Below are 14,885 nucleotides of genomic sequence, written 5' to 3'. Positions count from 1 at the left end.
AAGATAACACGCATGTGAGTGGGGCGCAATTGTTTTGTGCTGTTCTCCCTGCCCGGAATTAGTGTAGCCTTGAAAGTACACGGTAGCCAGGCTGGCAAACAGTTAAAAGAGCCAGCGAGGACTTAACTGTGTTGGCCTGTGGCCGCTGCAAGGAGGTACACAGTGTGTCCTTGGCTTTCTTAATTAGTCTGATTCTTAGGGACAGGACAGCCTTTATTCCATTCTTTTGCTAAGTGCCCTTTAGAGTTGGTTCTTGTTCCTACGCCTTAACAAGACTCAACCAACACCTTTTTTACTCAACAGCTTCTCAGAGCAGAAAACTGTAACTAGTTCTCCTCCCACTCGCTTAGAATTGGTTTTTAATGTTTTAAAGCTGTCGTGGCTAGTCAGCTGGCAACCCTTGGGCACTAGCCAGCCTGCAGGATTAGGGTACAGTGGAATCTTGGGTTACATACGCTTCAGGTTACATACGCTTCAGGTTACAGACTCCCCTAACCCAGAAATAGTACCTCGGGTTAAGAACTTTGCTTCAAGATGAGAACAGAAATCGCGCCACCGCAGCAGCAGGAGGCCCCATTAGTTAAAGTGGTGCTTCAGGTTAAGAATAGTTTCAGGTTAAGAACGGACCTCCGGAACGAATTAAGTACGTAACCAGGGGTACCACTGTATTAATATTTTATTGGTTTCAAATATAAAGAAATAAAGTGATGCAAAGGGGGGGGGAGCAGAAAAAGGCCCAAAAATGTGTAGAAAGAAGCAACCTATGAATATATGAAAATATATGAAAAATACCCTAACTCATACATTCTTATATAAATTTGATGTTATTATCCTGAAGTTATTATACAGTGGTTTTCAATCAGTGTGCCGTTGCATTCTGGGGTGTGTTGAATGATATTCAGGGGTGCCACGGGCAACAGTGGTCTCTGTCCCTCTTTCTTTCCTTCCCTCCCTTCCTCTGATGCCCTCTCGCGTCTCTGCCTCCCAAAGGCTTGCACAGCTGTTGGTTGCAGCAGCCCTGGCTACAAGCTCCCCAGGGAAATGGTGCCACTGGGGCTGGCCAGGGGGTGCTTCCCTGACCCTCTGTGGCAATGTGAGGAGGCACCTCTCTTTGGGGCAGGGGGTGCAGCTCAGAGACCGGGGGGGGCAGATGCGGCTGCCCAGAGGACTCCCAAGGAGACGGGAGAAGAGAGGAGGCTGAGGGCAGCCTCCACAAGGTAGGGGTGAGGGGCTGCCAGCTCTGCAGGAAAGGGGTGACATAACTGGGCTCCTGAGTCCCACAGGGGTGCCACAGAAAGAGTGTAGTTGGTCAAGGGAGCCGTGGAGCCAAAAAGGTTGAAAACCTCTGTCCTAACACATATGGAAATATTAATGGTCTACTACATTTTGTATAAACTCATTTCAAATATTGTCATATTTATCCAAACAAAGTCTATATCTGTAAGCAGTCCGTTCATGAGCTGCAAGCGTTATCGTGTAGTCAATCCATTTATTAAAGGGGACCATACCTTTATTCTTCCAGTTCATCAATATCAGTCTCTTGGCTACCATTAGAGCCCATAGAATCCATTTTCGTTGTCCCGTTGTTAACTCCCATACAATAGGTATATCGTTCAGAAGAATGTTCTCTGCTGAAAATTTTAGCTTTTTCTGGACAGTCATAATTATACAATCCCACACTTTCTCCCCAAAATTAGTAAATATAGTCTTGCAGCCACCTCACGTAGGTAGGCTTCAAGAAAAATAAATTTAGCTGAATCAATTGCTAAGCAGTTGTGACCAGATGGAGAGGGTCTTATTCTGAATACTGCACCTTTTTGGATAGTTTTATGCTGTGAAAGCCCCTTCACTCGTCAGCACGAAATTCCTTCTCACCATTTGCTATCTGGTGCAATCCAAGCTTATGTACAATGACGTAGCAAATGCCATTTTATTATTCAAATGCCCTTGTTGTTGTTTTTGAATGCTCATGGGTTGTTTCTTTGCCAGGTATTTATGATGATGATCCTGAAATTATAACGCTGGACAGAGGAGAATTTGGTAAGTCATGATGTTCACGTGGTTTCCAGGCACTTTTTAATTTATTCAGAGTGCATAATTGCGCCGCCTCATCCTTTCCTGGGAGAAAACGTTACGTGGATTGCAAAATGTCAACCAGAGTGACTATGAGAGCTCGGTGTTCAAAGGCAGCGTTTTATTTCTTCCCTGTGAGTCATTTGTCTGTAGAAACTTTACAGCACTCATTGCCTCAGTCTCTGTGGAAAGTGAGCAACACCTTGACAAAAAGGGGAAATTATTCCTGCTTTTTTTTCTGAAGTTCCGCTCTGCCGTCTTTACAGAAATTTCCTTTAAGTAAGATTAGTGGTCCAAACAAAGCACTTGAGTTATTTCCACTTACCAGTTGTTCTGCTTTTGTTACTTAAGATATATTTTGAATAGGTTTTCTCAGTGGAGACCACTTTACTAATTTGGGCTTGGGAGTTAACTGTATCATGATCCTACATTTGGTTGTTGTTTTTTTAAAGAGAAAAATCGGACTTTGCTAACTTAGTTCTCCTCCTCAGGAAACAACTCACAGATAACTAAACATCGGTTACGTGTTTGCATTTCCTGTTCGTGTTTGACCAGGGTTATTTGCAGAATTGAATGTGTTTGCCTAGCATGATAACAACACACTTGTGCACACAGTGAGAGTTTCCCCACCCCTGGTATTTGAGCAGTTGACAGATTTTATGCTTTTTACATTCTCTGTATTTCACGGTCATCCAGCATCTGATCTGGCCTAAGTGGTAATGTTGAAACCGAATAGGCCCTTTTTTATAAATAACAATAGCAGTGGCAATTTTTTTGCTAAAAGCGGCTTTTGGCTGGTATTTCATTCCTTTGTTCATTCAGCTATTATCATTTTGCCCTGCCCTTTCTCCAAGGAATCCAGGCAGCCCAGTTTCACCCTTTCCTTACAGCAGCCTACACCGCTCTAGTTTGTTGCACTAAAACAGGGATGAAGAGCCTTTTAAGGGCCATATTCTCTCAGGGGAAAGAAGTTGGGGGCCGCATACCAGTGGTGGTCAGGGCCCAATCCAAAAAGGGAGTGTGGCCCAAGCCAAAAGTGGGTGGCGGTTCCCCTTTTTCTATCCGTCCAACCAACCATTCTCTCTCTCACACACACCTCCTTCCCAGCCTGTCTCTCTCTGGGACCTCCAGACTGAACTTACCCCAACCTCTCTCCCCATCCATTCATCTGCCATTCATACTCTCTCCCCTCTCTCTCACACACACACCCCTCCGCCAGCCTCAGCAGCTTTCCTCTCGGCAGTGGAAGGGGTGAGGGAATTCAGCAGCATGGGGCCATTTGAGGTGGGCTTAGGGGGTGAAATGTACCTGTTCGTTGACAATATCAATGCTGCTTCTTTTTCCCCTTCCTTACCTCTGTTCGTCTCTGCCACAAACAGACCATGCTATGCATTTGGTGAAATGGATTTTAAGGCACAAGTGCATGCACACTCAAAAGATGGGTTAAATTGGCATGGTTATATGTGGCGGAACTGTTCCTTCGTTGCTGGGCAACTGGAAACTGAGTACGGCAGTCATTTCCCTCTGCATGACTTACTCAGCTCTCTGCGGTTTTAAGGACCAGGATTCCTCACCCTCCCAAGTTCTCCTCTGCAGAGGCAGTTTTGTTATGCCCCTTTTAGGGGTAGGGAGAGGAGCCCTTTCCACAATGTCCACCCCTTTGAAATGTTGGGTGCTCTTGCCTTTTTTTGAGATGCCCTCTTCAGACAGAGTTTTCTGCCAGCATTCATGTTACATAAAAAAACATCAAAAGTCTGGGTTTACAAGTAGCTAGCTCAAGGGGTGCCCAAATGATGCCCATGTGTGTCCCATTGTGTCCACCACAATCTGCTCTTGCACCTATAAACGGTATCAGGGACTTGCCCCTCAAAAATTAGTGAGAGACTCTTGGCTCTTTCTTCTCAGTTCCTGTTTGCACTGGCTTGGCCCCTGCTGCATGCCTCCATGGCAGCCATTTTACATTATGCTACAGCCCCACAGCAGCCATTTTGTGACTGTCACACAAAACGTATTGTAATGGAGGAAATATGATTTAAGATTATGCTTAATGATTTATATGCATTGATAAAGGAAGATTACGTAATTTCATTTGATTAATTGGGAAAATAGGTAAACGTCTGGACAGGAATTGATGGAAATGGGAATGGATGGGAAAGTATTAGAAATTAAGAAAAAAATATTTTTCTGTAAGCAGCGAAGGAGGGAGGGGCAAGAAGCACCTTGAAGGGGGGTGGAAAGTCAATTTAAAAAATTGTGTTAAATTGGAATTAATTTGTTGTTAATTTGTTTTTTTAAAAATGGAAAACTAATGAAAATTATTGGGCAGAATTTTGACCCTTTTAAATATTGTTGTTCTAGATGCTGCTGTTACTTCAGGAGAATTGTGGTTTATCAATTTCTATTCCCCTCGATGCTCCCATTGCCATGATTTAGCACCAACGGTAGGTATAGGTCAGCCCATGCATGCTGCTTTTGAATGCATACCCTGCTTTCCTTGGGCAGAGACCTTCGTGGGGAAAGGGGAAGACTCTTACCACGGCATGAGAGTTGAAGGGTATGCGAGAGCTGTATTATTTTCTTGCCATTGAGCAATCTGTGGCTCTATCACTAATGGTTGCAGCCTGGTCTCCCATTCTGTGCAAGCATAGACACATTTTCACATTTTGGCAAGACTACAGGACATTGGCATCCACATTGGCCATCCTTAGGGTCATCGGCACCTGCCTTGTACTCAACCAAACCATGGGTCTGTCTACCTTAGTATTGTCTACATTGACTGGTAGAGGCTCTCCAGGGTTTCAGACAAGGGACAGGATTCCCAGTCCTACCTGGAGATGTTGGGGATTGAGTCTGGGGCCTTCTGTATGCAAAGCAGATGTCTACCACTGAGCTACAGCCCTTTTCAACAAGCTCTGCAAGGAGTTGAACCAGAGGTTCCCCACCAACATGGAAAACATGTGGGTAGAAAGAATGAGATCCTACAGGGATAATCAGAATGGTGGGCAGAATGGCATTGACCTTCAACTTGGATTGGGTTCTTAACTGTTGTGATAGAATTATATGCATGCTGGTAAACAAGCATTTTAAAATTCTCTTGGGAGCATTTCAAAAACGAATCACGTTTTTTGGTAGAAAAAATAACCTAGGCTCTCGCTTTCTTCCCCCCACCCCCCAAATCAACTTGGAAGTGGAGAGAATTTGCTAAAGAAATGGATGGATTAATACGTATCGGAGCCGTCAACTGTGGCGATAACAGGATGCTTTGCCGGAATAAAGGAATCAATAGCTACCCAAGCCTGTATGTGTTTAAAACCGGAATGGTAAGCAAGCAAATATTTGTACTCCTCCAGCACCCATCCTGGGCAGGTACAGGAGTCCCAGTCCATTGAGGATTTTTTTATTATTATTTTTGAGAACCCCAATTTATTTCAGATTTAGGGACAGCCACCCATGAGGCCAAATGTAGTAAGTTCTAATAGGATGACCCTAGAAAGCAACGTTGCCCAGAGAAAATGTTAATACCAAAAACCTGGACAGGAATGGCTCTAGGGCAATATGCTTTCTGAATCCTTTTAATAATTATGGTGTTTTTGTTGCCGGGGGGGGGGCAGGGATGCTCTGTAGCTATTACATACATTTTTGCACCTAAGAGCTAAGGTTAGAGTCCCAGATTTTCAAAGTATAATTTGAAGGACGTTGGGACTCTGGTTGGTTGGTTGGTTGGTTGTTTGGATGGATGGATTCATGATGTAATTCAGTGTGTTAAGTATTGGCTAATACATAAATTGCATTATTGGTTTAAAATGAGATGTGTTTCTCTCGCAGAACCCAGTGAAATATTTTGGAGACAGGTCCAAGGAGAGCTTAATGAGTTTTGCCATGCAGTTTGTCACAAGCACAGTGACAGAATTATGGGCAGGTAAGCTGCTGCTTTAATGTCAAATTACTTTTAATTTTGCGCATATTTCAAACCCTGTAATGCCAATAGTGGGCAACAGATAAGTTAACCTAAACCTCTCTCAATCAGATCTTAAGAAAAGTGTAGAAAGGATCAATGTCATGCAACAAGTAGTTAATGCTAAGTAAAGTTTTTGAATGAATGAAAACAGGTGCATATCCCCTAAATGGCTGAGGCAACCCAGCCAGATGGGCGGGGTATAAAAAATTGAATTAAAATATGGAATTATTTGTTTTCTGTTTTTCAGGAAATTTTGTCAGTGCTGTTCAAACTGCATTTGCTTCTGGCGTTGGCTGGTTAATAACCTTTTGTGCTGAGCAAGGAGGTGAATATATACATGTGTACCTTTTTCAGCTATTAATACCTAAATTTATGCTTGGTTGCTAGCCTGCTGTGCCCCATTTCCTATTGAGATTGTTAAAACACATCCTCTTTTCTCTACGCTAGTTGATAGAGCTTATCTTTCAGAAGCATAGATATGTTCCTGGCTGCCTCTGGAGGTTCCCTCAGTCTCATCAGGACCTGCCCTACCATTAGGCAGACTTGAGCAAGCAGCAGATGTTGCAAGGCAGGGGTAGCAACAAATTGTTGGGGAGGGAGGTGTCTATGCCTTACAGCTCACCTATCTTGGTGCCCTCAGGCGCCATGCAGGATGCTGCCCCTTTGTCAGGCTCGAAGTGAGAGTCATCTGTCAAGTCTGTTTGGCTGGTGTAATTAGGGAGCCGCCATCTTGTCATTTGCCTCAGGCAGCAAAATGTATTCAACAGGCTCTGAAGTTTGTTTTTTAAGCAAATGCCTGTACTGTTTTCAAACCTCCAGTGCAAAATTTTACTCTGCCCTCTCTGCAGATGTGAAGGGGAAATGAAACTCCCCTAACGGGCAGAGGTGTGTGTGTTGATGTCTTAAGAGGTAAAGTTCATGTTCCTCATTTCAAGAGAGAGACAGAGGAAGTGACATACAAATACAGTGGTACCTCGGGTTACAGATGCTTCATGTTACAGGCTCCGCTAACCCAGAAATAGTACCTCAGGTTGAGAACTTTGCTTCAGGATGAGAACAGAAATCGCGCAGCAGCAGCTGGAGGCCCCATTAGCTAAAGTGGTACCTCCGCTTAAGAACAGTTTCGGGTTAAGAACGGACCTCCAGAACGAATTAAGTTCTTAACCTGAGGTACCACTGTACTCTCCAGATTTTTCTGGGTTAGATCCAGACTTTGCCCCCTGCAAACGGAAGGTTATTTTTTTCCATCTACAAATGGCATTTGATTCTACCTAATGGAGAAGGAGGCAGCTTTTTCCAATTCTCTCACAGTCCCCAGTCCCTGAACTTTCCAGTGCAGATTTTTGGAGAGTGGGGGTGGGGGAGATATCAGCAAAACTCCCGGGGGGGGGGGAGAATTTGGCACCTAAGGCAGCTTCTCTGTGACTGCATGTGCCAAATTTAACCTCTTTATAGAATCACAGAATTGTAGAGCTGGAAGAGACCGCGAGAGTCAATTTAGTCCAGGAACCTGTTGCCCAACGTGGGGTTCAAACCCACAACCTTGAGATTAAGAGTCTCATTCTCTACCGACTATGCTATCCCAGCTTTGCCCTTAAGTAAAAAGTCTTTGGAGGCACCAGAGTTGTTGCTTTTTACCAAAAGCCTCTATTTGTTTGTGCATAGTTGCATATACGTAGATAAACATGAACCCGATGAAAAATCTTGTTTCTCAGACATCTATTATTGTTATTTTCTAGATTGTCTGACTTCCCGAACACGCCTGAAACTGGCTGGCATGTTGGTAAGCGGCGTTAGATTTCAAGAATTCCTAAATGGCGCGCGTGAGTCGGGCGAAGTTCAGTGCTGCTGAGTCTCATTGACTTCCAGTGGAGAGGCATAATAAGTATTCCACCAAACGTTGAAAGTGCTTAACATTGGGACATGGCCGTTTTTTGTTTTAATTAGGGTGGGATTCACAAAACAGAAAATGCAAAGCATGAACTGAATGGTGGGATGTGTGTTGTTCTTTAATGCCCTCTGGGTGCCTGTGCAAAGAAAGCTAACCTGCCTCCATCTATCTGATCTCGTGTTGTCTCGCTTGTCTTGCTACAGGAAGGCCTTGTTAATGTAGGCTGGATGGACTGTGCCACCCAGGGTGAGCTTTGTGATAATTTGGATATCTCAACTAGCACTACTGCATTCTTTCCGCCCGGAGCCACTTTAACTAATAAAGAGAGAGGAGGTGTTTTGGTATGAGTCGCTTTACGATTGCTTTGCATATCCGTGCGGTGAGGTGGCGGCGGTGGTGAAGGGAAAAGTGTCGCCCGCCCCCCCCCCAAAAAAGAGTTGATTTATATTTTAATTCCTCATATGTCGCTGGCCCCCAGAAGAGAAATTGAATTATGTGTCTTAGAAAACATCCACGCTTTATCTGTATTTCTAGATGCTTGATTGTACTTTCTCTGTGTTCTCTTATCACCAAAACATTTTGATGCTGTCCTGAAAGCACCAGAATTCACCCTACGCATCTGCATGCTTACACGTTTACACTTAATATAGACAGCTGCTGATACTGGAGGAGGCAGTTTGTTCATTTATTTCCTTAATTTATGTGCCACCTTCTTCCTTCGTGGAACCCAAGCTGGTTCCTAGGAGGCCACCCATCCAGGCACCGACTCCAGTGGTTCTCAACCTGTGGGTCCCCAGATGTTGTTGGACTACAACTCCCATCATCCCTGAGCTCTGGCCTTGCTAGCTAGGGGTGATGGGAGTTGTAGTTCAACAACATCTGGGGACCCACAGGTTGAGAAAGGCTGGACTAGACCCAGACCTGCTTGGTTTCAGAAAAGTGGTGGCCTTGTGTGTCTTCAGACCATCCCCGGAGCCATAGCTATCTGCCATATAGAACACCAGCTAAGGTTACTGCTGTTGCCTGCAATACAAGTTGTACTGGTGTCTCTTGTTATAAGGCAAGACTCTTTTTTTGTGTGTGAGAATGTGCTGTGATCTTGATTGGTACAAGAAACCGGGCTTCTTCTCATGCTTGTATTTTTATTTAAAATGAACCTAAAAAAGGAAGGGCATGATCTAAGCAGAGGGTCACACTGATTTTAACAAGGAAAGCAAACCAATACTGAAATCCGATCGGAACCAATCAGAATTAAGCACTGACTGGGTCATGCCCAAAGCAAACAACCACTTGGTTCCTTACAGGGAAAGAATATTACATGCTTTGTTAAATATTCCAAACATCCCAAAGAAAACTGAGGAAGCAGTATATTTCAGGGTTAGGTGCGAACTCCATCATAAATTAATGCTGCTTCGAGGGTAGTAGACCTGTTACAAACACTAGACATAGTTTCTGCAGTGGTACATTTTCAGAACCGTTGGTATGGTGCTTTTGAGTTTAAGATGCTTGGAGGCTCACAGCCGTAGAGTGAGTCTTGTTCTGCCTTTGGGTTCAAAGTTGGCCAACTCCAGGCTGTGACGCGAGACTGCTCCAGGTCACCAAAAGGAGCTCTGAATAAGCAAGAAGGCTCTGAATAACCCAAGTTAACTCATAAAGCGAATGGGAAAAGACACCTTCCTCTTCTAGGAGCCAGCAACAGGCATCTTCCAGGGGACATCTTGAGCATAGCTGATTTCTCTGCCTGTCAAGTACTGAAACCTTTTGAAGGTGCAGATGAGGAGGAACATGTAGCTGGCAGCAGTTCTGCTGTTTCTAGACTTCCCTCCTACCCAGGGTCATTTCAGGCAGTGCACGAGATGCTTTAAGGGATAGGAGAGTGACGGAAATAGACTGGACTCGATGAGGATATAATCTTCCTGCTCCTTGTCTGTGCACTCCTTCCGTCTTTTTAAGCCGTCCTCCAAAGCCATTCACGGTAGCACAGAGATAAGCTTCTGGAATTCTGTTATTTATTTCATTTATTGATCACTTCCCCGTGAAGCACCCTGAAGTGATGTACAATATAACGGCATATATGAAGCAGTTTATATACAGCTAAAACAACTGCACAGATAAAACATTCCTTTGAAAAACAATCAGAAATAGAGAAACAGTTTAGAGCAGCAAACAGTGCCTACATGAATGGAATCAGTTCAAATCCCAGTTCCAATTGGGGGAAAGATTTCAGAAGGCTTGTGGAAAGAGGAATATCTTTCGCAGGCACCAAAAAGACGACAGCGAAGGCGCTTGTTTGATGTGCAGTGGGAGGGAGTTCCAAAGGGTAGGTGCCACTACACTAAAGGCCTGATTCTAACATCAGGCAAAACAGAGCTCCTGGTAGGATGGTTTATGCAGGATTCCCTCTCCTGCAGAATGCGCTGATCTGTTGGGTATGTAGGGGATAAAGCAGTGTATTATAAATATAACACAAGAAAGGATAAAACTCACGTGGAGATTTCCCTGTCTCTCTAGTTCCTGAACACTTTGGACACAAGAGAGATATATTTGGAAGTCATGCAGCACCTTCCAGATTTTCAAATGATCTCAGCATCTTCATTACAGGTAAAGAGTGTTCTCATCTTGACTGCATTTGGGTGTCATGCTGAACCTTGGTTCAGAACAGGAGAAGGGAAACCATAGTCCTCCAAATATAGCTGCAAGAGACTGGTAACTCGCAACTGCTGCCTCCCACATTGTTTTTGCGGCATTAGCAGCACCAAAGTGACCTCTCCGGGGCATAAGCGTGGGCAGTGGGTGTGGAGGTGCTGGGCTGTCCAGAGTACAAGACACACACCCACACACCCTGGCCTCACTGAGGTGGTCCAAAAGAAAGCAGAGCAATACGTTTGGCACCAGTTTGGCTGCAGGAGCTACCAGAAGGAAGTGTGCAAGGTACCATCCAACCATATTAGGGACTCCACTCTGAATTTGTGTAGGGTTTATTCCTCAGCCTTTTCTTCTGCCAAATATGTCCCACAAGGCACAGTGTTTGTGTGTGTGTGTGTGTGTGTGTGTGTGTGTGTGTGTGTATACATATATATTATATTTTAGTTTCTGATTTCACCACAAACTTGCCATGAGTGTCTTCTGGGATATAACACAGAGTTCTTTAGCAAAACGTCAGTGTTGTTTTGTGCTATCCCAAGTACAGTCGTACCTCGTAAGTCGGAACGCCTCGTGAGACGAACGTTTTGGCTCCCAAACGCTGCAAATCCAGAAGTGATTGTCCCAGTTTGCAAACGTTCTTTGGAACCCAAACATCCGTTGCGGCTTCCGCAGCTTCTGGTTGGCTACAGGAAGCTCCTGCAGCCAATCGGAAGCCATGGCTTGGTTCCTGGACATTTTGGAAGTCTGTTTGACTTCCGGAACGGATTCCGTTCCGAGGTACAACTGTATTCTGAAGTTCAGCAACTTGAATTGGGGCAAAATCAAAGAATCCATTTGATCCCTCTCTCTTTTCTTGCTTGATTTTGACTAAAATCTGCAATTCTATAGAGCTTTGAGCAAGCCAGTTTCTTATTCTTCTAACAGATGGATGGATTTGTCTTTACCTCTTAATTTCTTTTTCTCCTCCCTTTTTAAGGATCACCTTGCCCATCACCGATGGCTGATCTTCTTTCAGTTTGGTGAGACTGGCAAGTCAGATGACCGTGACCTTAAAAAACTAAGTTACCTCCTTAAAGCAGAAAATATTCAGGTGAGATAAGGAGAACCTGTAAAATGGATGGACATGGGTGGGGTGGAGCAGGGGACTTGCCTCAAAAGAATATTATTAGGCTCAATATCTTCCCCCCAACCTGCAGAGCTACATATTCTCCTTTCACTTGAGACCTCATCCTTCTGGCTAGGCCATTGTTGGGACACTTGTGGTATTACAGATGTTGGAATGCAGATGTTGGAATACAACAGTGCTGGCTGGTGCTGATGGGAGTCTGGAGCCCAGCAACCTCTGGAGGGCCACAAATATCACATCACTGACCTAACCCACGTTGCTATATTTTTGTTTCAATGGGAAAAAATAGACAGACTTAATAGCATTCATGAACCCCTTAAATGCAATGCAAGAAGTGTGTATTTGTGATATTTAATGGATAAATTATCCTAGGGTCGTAACAAACAAATGGCTTTTCATTTCACAGGTTGGCAAGTTTGACTGCCTTTCTGCCCCAAACGTTTGTAATGATCTGTACGTTTATCAGCCGTGCGTCGTAGTCTTTAAAGGAAGGGGAATAAACGACTATGAAATTCACCACGGTAAGCGACTCTTGCATAGAAAAGTTACAGGATGTAACAATATTCTGGTGCCTGTAAATGCATCTTCCTTAGGGAGTTGCTACAAGTTTCAAACATCTGCATCTAAGTCGCATACACACACATGAAAAGCAGTACCAGGTGGCTGTGTCAGCAGAGGAATGGGAGCGGGGGGGCTGACCCCCCCCCCACACCAGTCATTTTTAAACTCCCAAGCACTCCTTCTTCCCAACCCTTCCCCCCCACCAAAACAGCTTGGAAAATGACATTTTGAGGCAGGGAAACCACTCAAAATCCTAGCTTCCCAAGGCTCCCTTTATTTTATTTATTTTATTTTAGGAATGGAGAGTTTGTTATGTAATGTCTGCCCCTTAGATACACTTTTAATCTGAAGGATGCTTGCTTACACAGTGGAACCTCAGTTACCAAACACCTCCGTTATTGTACTGTTCGGCTCCTGAAGGCCGAAAACCCAGAAGTAAATGCTTCCGTTTTTGAACGTTTTTCGGAACCCAAATGTGTGACGCGGTTTCTGCTGAGTGCAAGAAGCTCTTGCAACCAATGGCAAGCCACGCCTCAGTTTTCAAACATTTCGGAAGGTGAACGGGCTTCCAGAATGGATTTCGTTCGCAAACCGATGTACCACTGTACAACTCTGATCAATTTCTAACAAATTACCTTGCTTTGCCCTGTGTTATGCTGTTGGGAGTTTTGCTCTTTCATTTTTCCAGAGCTGGAATTTTGGTTGGGGTTTTTGGCCAGTTATTTTTATTGGTTTTCCATAGTTCAAAACAAAACAAATTATGACCAAATTGATGCAAATCAATACAAATGTTATATAAGTTTTAAAGCTGACTTCCCGCCCCCGATGTTTCCTCTATTTTCCTCCCACCTTTGCTGCTAGAATTTTGATACTTGCTAGCTTCACGTTTTTAACATTGCTTTGTGATTTGTAGTCTGTTTTTATACACTGCTTGGGTGTTCTTTAAATGCAGAGTGGCTCATGAATTCGTAAAGAAATAAATCCTCCTCTGCCTTTCACAAAGAGCGCTGATTTCTATTGTGATCATCCTTGTGAATTTCTGAAGTATGAGTGATTAATATCTGACATGGCTGACTGCCACTTAAACATACCAAGCCTCATTTGGAAGGGGAAGGATCTTGTAAAACTCAGTCAGCCCTTTGGGTTGAATCCCAGCAAAGTCATCCTACTGAAATCTGTGGTGAGTTCAATGGGTCTAAGTCAAAGGATGACTTAGTTGGATGCAACATCCCTATTGCCTATTAAACTGGACTGAAAAATAAATACATTTTTTGGTTCTTTCCCTCCCCTTATTTTCCATTCTACTTTAGCAAATAATAGGGAGCTAATCCTCACGAATGCTTTGTTTTCTTTTTCTTTTGAAGGAAAGAAGATTCTGTACGACATAGTGGCTTTTGCCAAGGAAAGCGTGAATTCCCATGTCATCACTCTTGGGCCTCAGAATTTTCCTGGCAAGGAGAAGGAACCATGGCTTGTTGACTTCTTTGCACCTGTAACTATTGCAGCACCTCGTTCTCCCATAGAGATTTAGGCTGTGTTGCATCCAAAACTATTTGGCTGTGAATGGAACAAAAGGACTTCACCCTCCTTCTTTCCTTGCCTTGCAATCTCCAGTGCACCTTCAGAATTTGTTCCAAAGGGTTGGGGGACGTTCTGGAGCAGATTTGGGGGGGGGGAGAGAATGGGCTGAGGGGAGAGAGACGGAGAAGTCCTGTTGCTTGAGTGGAAGTACATCCTCACAATGTAGCGGTTCCTCCCACTGTGTTATTATAACCGTGAAAGAATTTTCAAAGCTTCTTTTTCTTTGGCGATCACTTGTAGCCGAGTGAGATTGTCTTCCATGAACATGGCCTTAACAGTGAGTCTGTAAGTGACTGTGGAGGCCAGTTCTGGATCCACACGTCCTTCCACAGTGGGGACATTGGTTTCTGGGAGGGAGTTGATAATGGTGAGGGTTTGCCAAGCATGCCTTCCTCTTAGCACATTTCTCCCTTGCGTCCTGAGTTTGAGCATCTTCAAAGTCCATGACGCCTTTGGTAAAGGCTGCTCTCCAATTGGAGTGCCTGCAGGCCAGTGTTTCCCAGTTGTCTGTGTTTATACTACATTTTTTTAAGATTTGCCTTGAGAGAGTCTTTAAACCTCTCTTGTTGACCACCAACATTACGCTTTCCACTTCTAAGTTTGGAATAGAGTAGTTGCTTTGGTAGATGATAATCAGGCATCTGGACAACATGACCAGTCCAATTCTAGGCTGGCATGTAGAAATTTCATTCCACAGTTTTTTGCAACAGCAGTGTTTCCGGCTTTAACTTGGTTAGCAGAGGGCACTTAGAATAGGAGGAGGAAGGGATACAATGGAAGACATCACCAACCATAGAACCATAGAATTGTAGAGTTGGAGTGAGGGTCATCTAGTCCAAAAAACCCCACCTGTATTGCAGGACTCTCAACTAAAGCATCCATGATGCATGGCCATCCAACCTCTGCTTAAAAAACTCCAAGGAAGGAGAGTCCACAACAGACAGTGGAGTCTGTTCCCCTGTTGGAACAGCTCTTGCCATCAGAAAGTTCTTCCTAATCTTTAGTTGGCATCTCCTTTCTTGTAACTTGAAGCAATTGATTTGGCTCCT

The 14,885-nt window shown here is 44.1% G+C and overlaps 1 protein-coding gene across 3 annotated transcripts in view; it reads left to right on the top strand.

Annotated features, from left to right (window-relative positions):
* DNAJC10 (DnaJ heat shock protein family (Hsp40) member C10) overlaps positions 1-14,885 on the top strand; it is a 30,727-nt gene that overhangs the window by 4,305 nt on the left and 11,537 nt on the right. For all 3 annotated transcript variants that reach the window (XM_083496302.1, XM_083496303.1, XM_083496304.1), the window contains exons 4-14: positions 1,990-2,040; positions 4,432-4,514; positions 5,262-5,393; positions 5,899-5,992; positions 6,279-6,356; positions 7,771-7,814; positions 8,126-8,263; positions 10,434-10,523; positions 11,545-11,658; positions 12,101-12,215; positions 13,620-13,747. In XM_083496302.1, the coding sequence (XP_083352428.1) occupies positions 1,990-2,040; positions 4,432-4,514; positions 5,262-5,393; positions 5,899-5,992; positions 6,279-6,356; positions 7,771-7,814; positions 8,126-8,263; positions 10,434-10,523; positions 11,545-11,658; positions 12,101-12,215; positions 13,620-13,747 (1,067 nt within the window). The remainder of the gene's footprint in view (positions 1-1,989; positions 2,041-4,431; positions 4,515-5,261; positions 5,394-5,898; positions 5,993-6,278; positions 6,357-7,770; positions 7,815-8,125; positions 8,264-10,433; positions 10,524-11,544; positions 11,659-12,100; positions 12,216-13,619; positions 13,748-14,885) is intronic.

The sequence above is a fragment of the Podarcis liolepis genome (assembly GCF_965112155.1).
Source record: "Podarcis liolepis genome assembly, chromosome: 1".
In the NCBI taxonomy this organism is placed as follows: domain Eukaryota; kingdom Metazoa; phylum Chordata; class Lepidosauria; order Squamata; family Lacertidae; genus Podarcis; species Podarcis liolepis.
The sequence above is the reverse complement of the archived record's forward strand: the minus strand, read 5'-3'. Positions and strand labels throughout refer to the sequence as shown.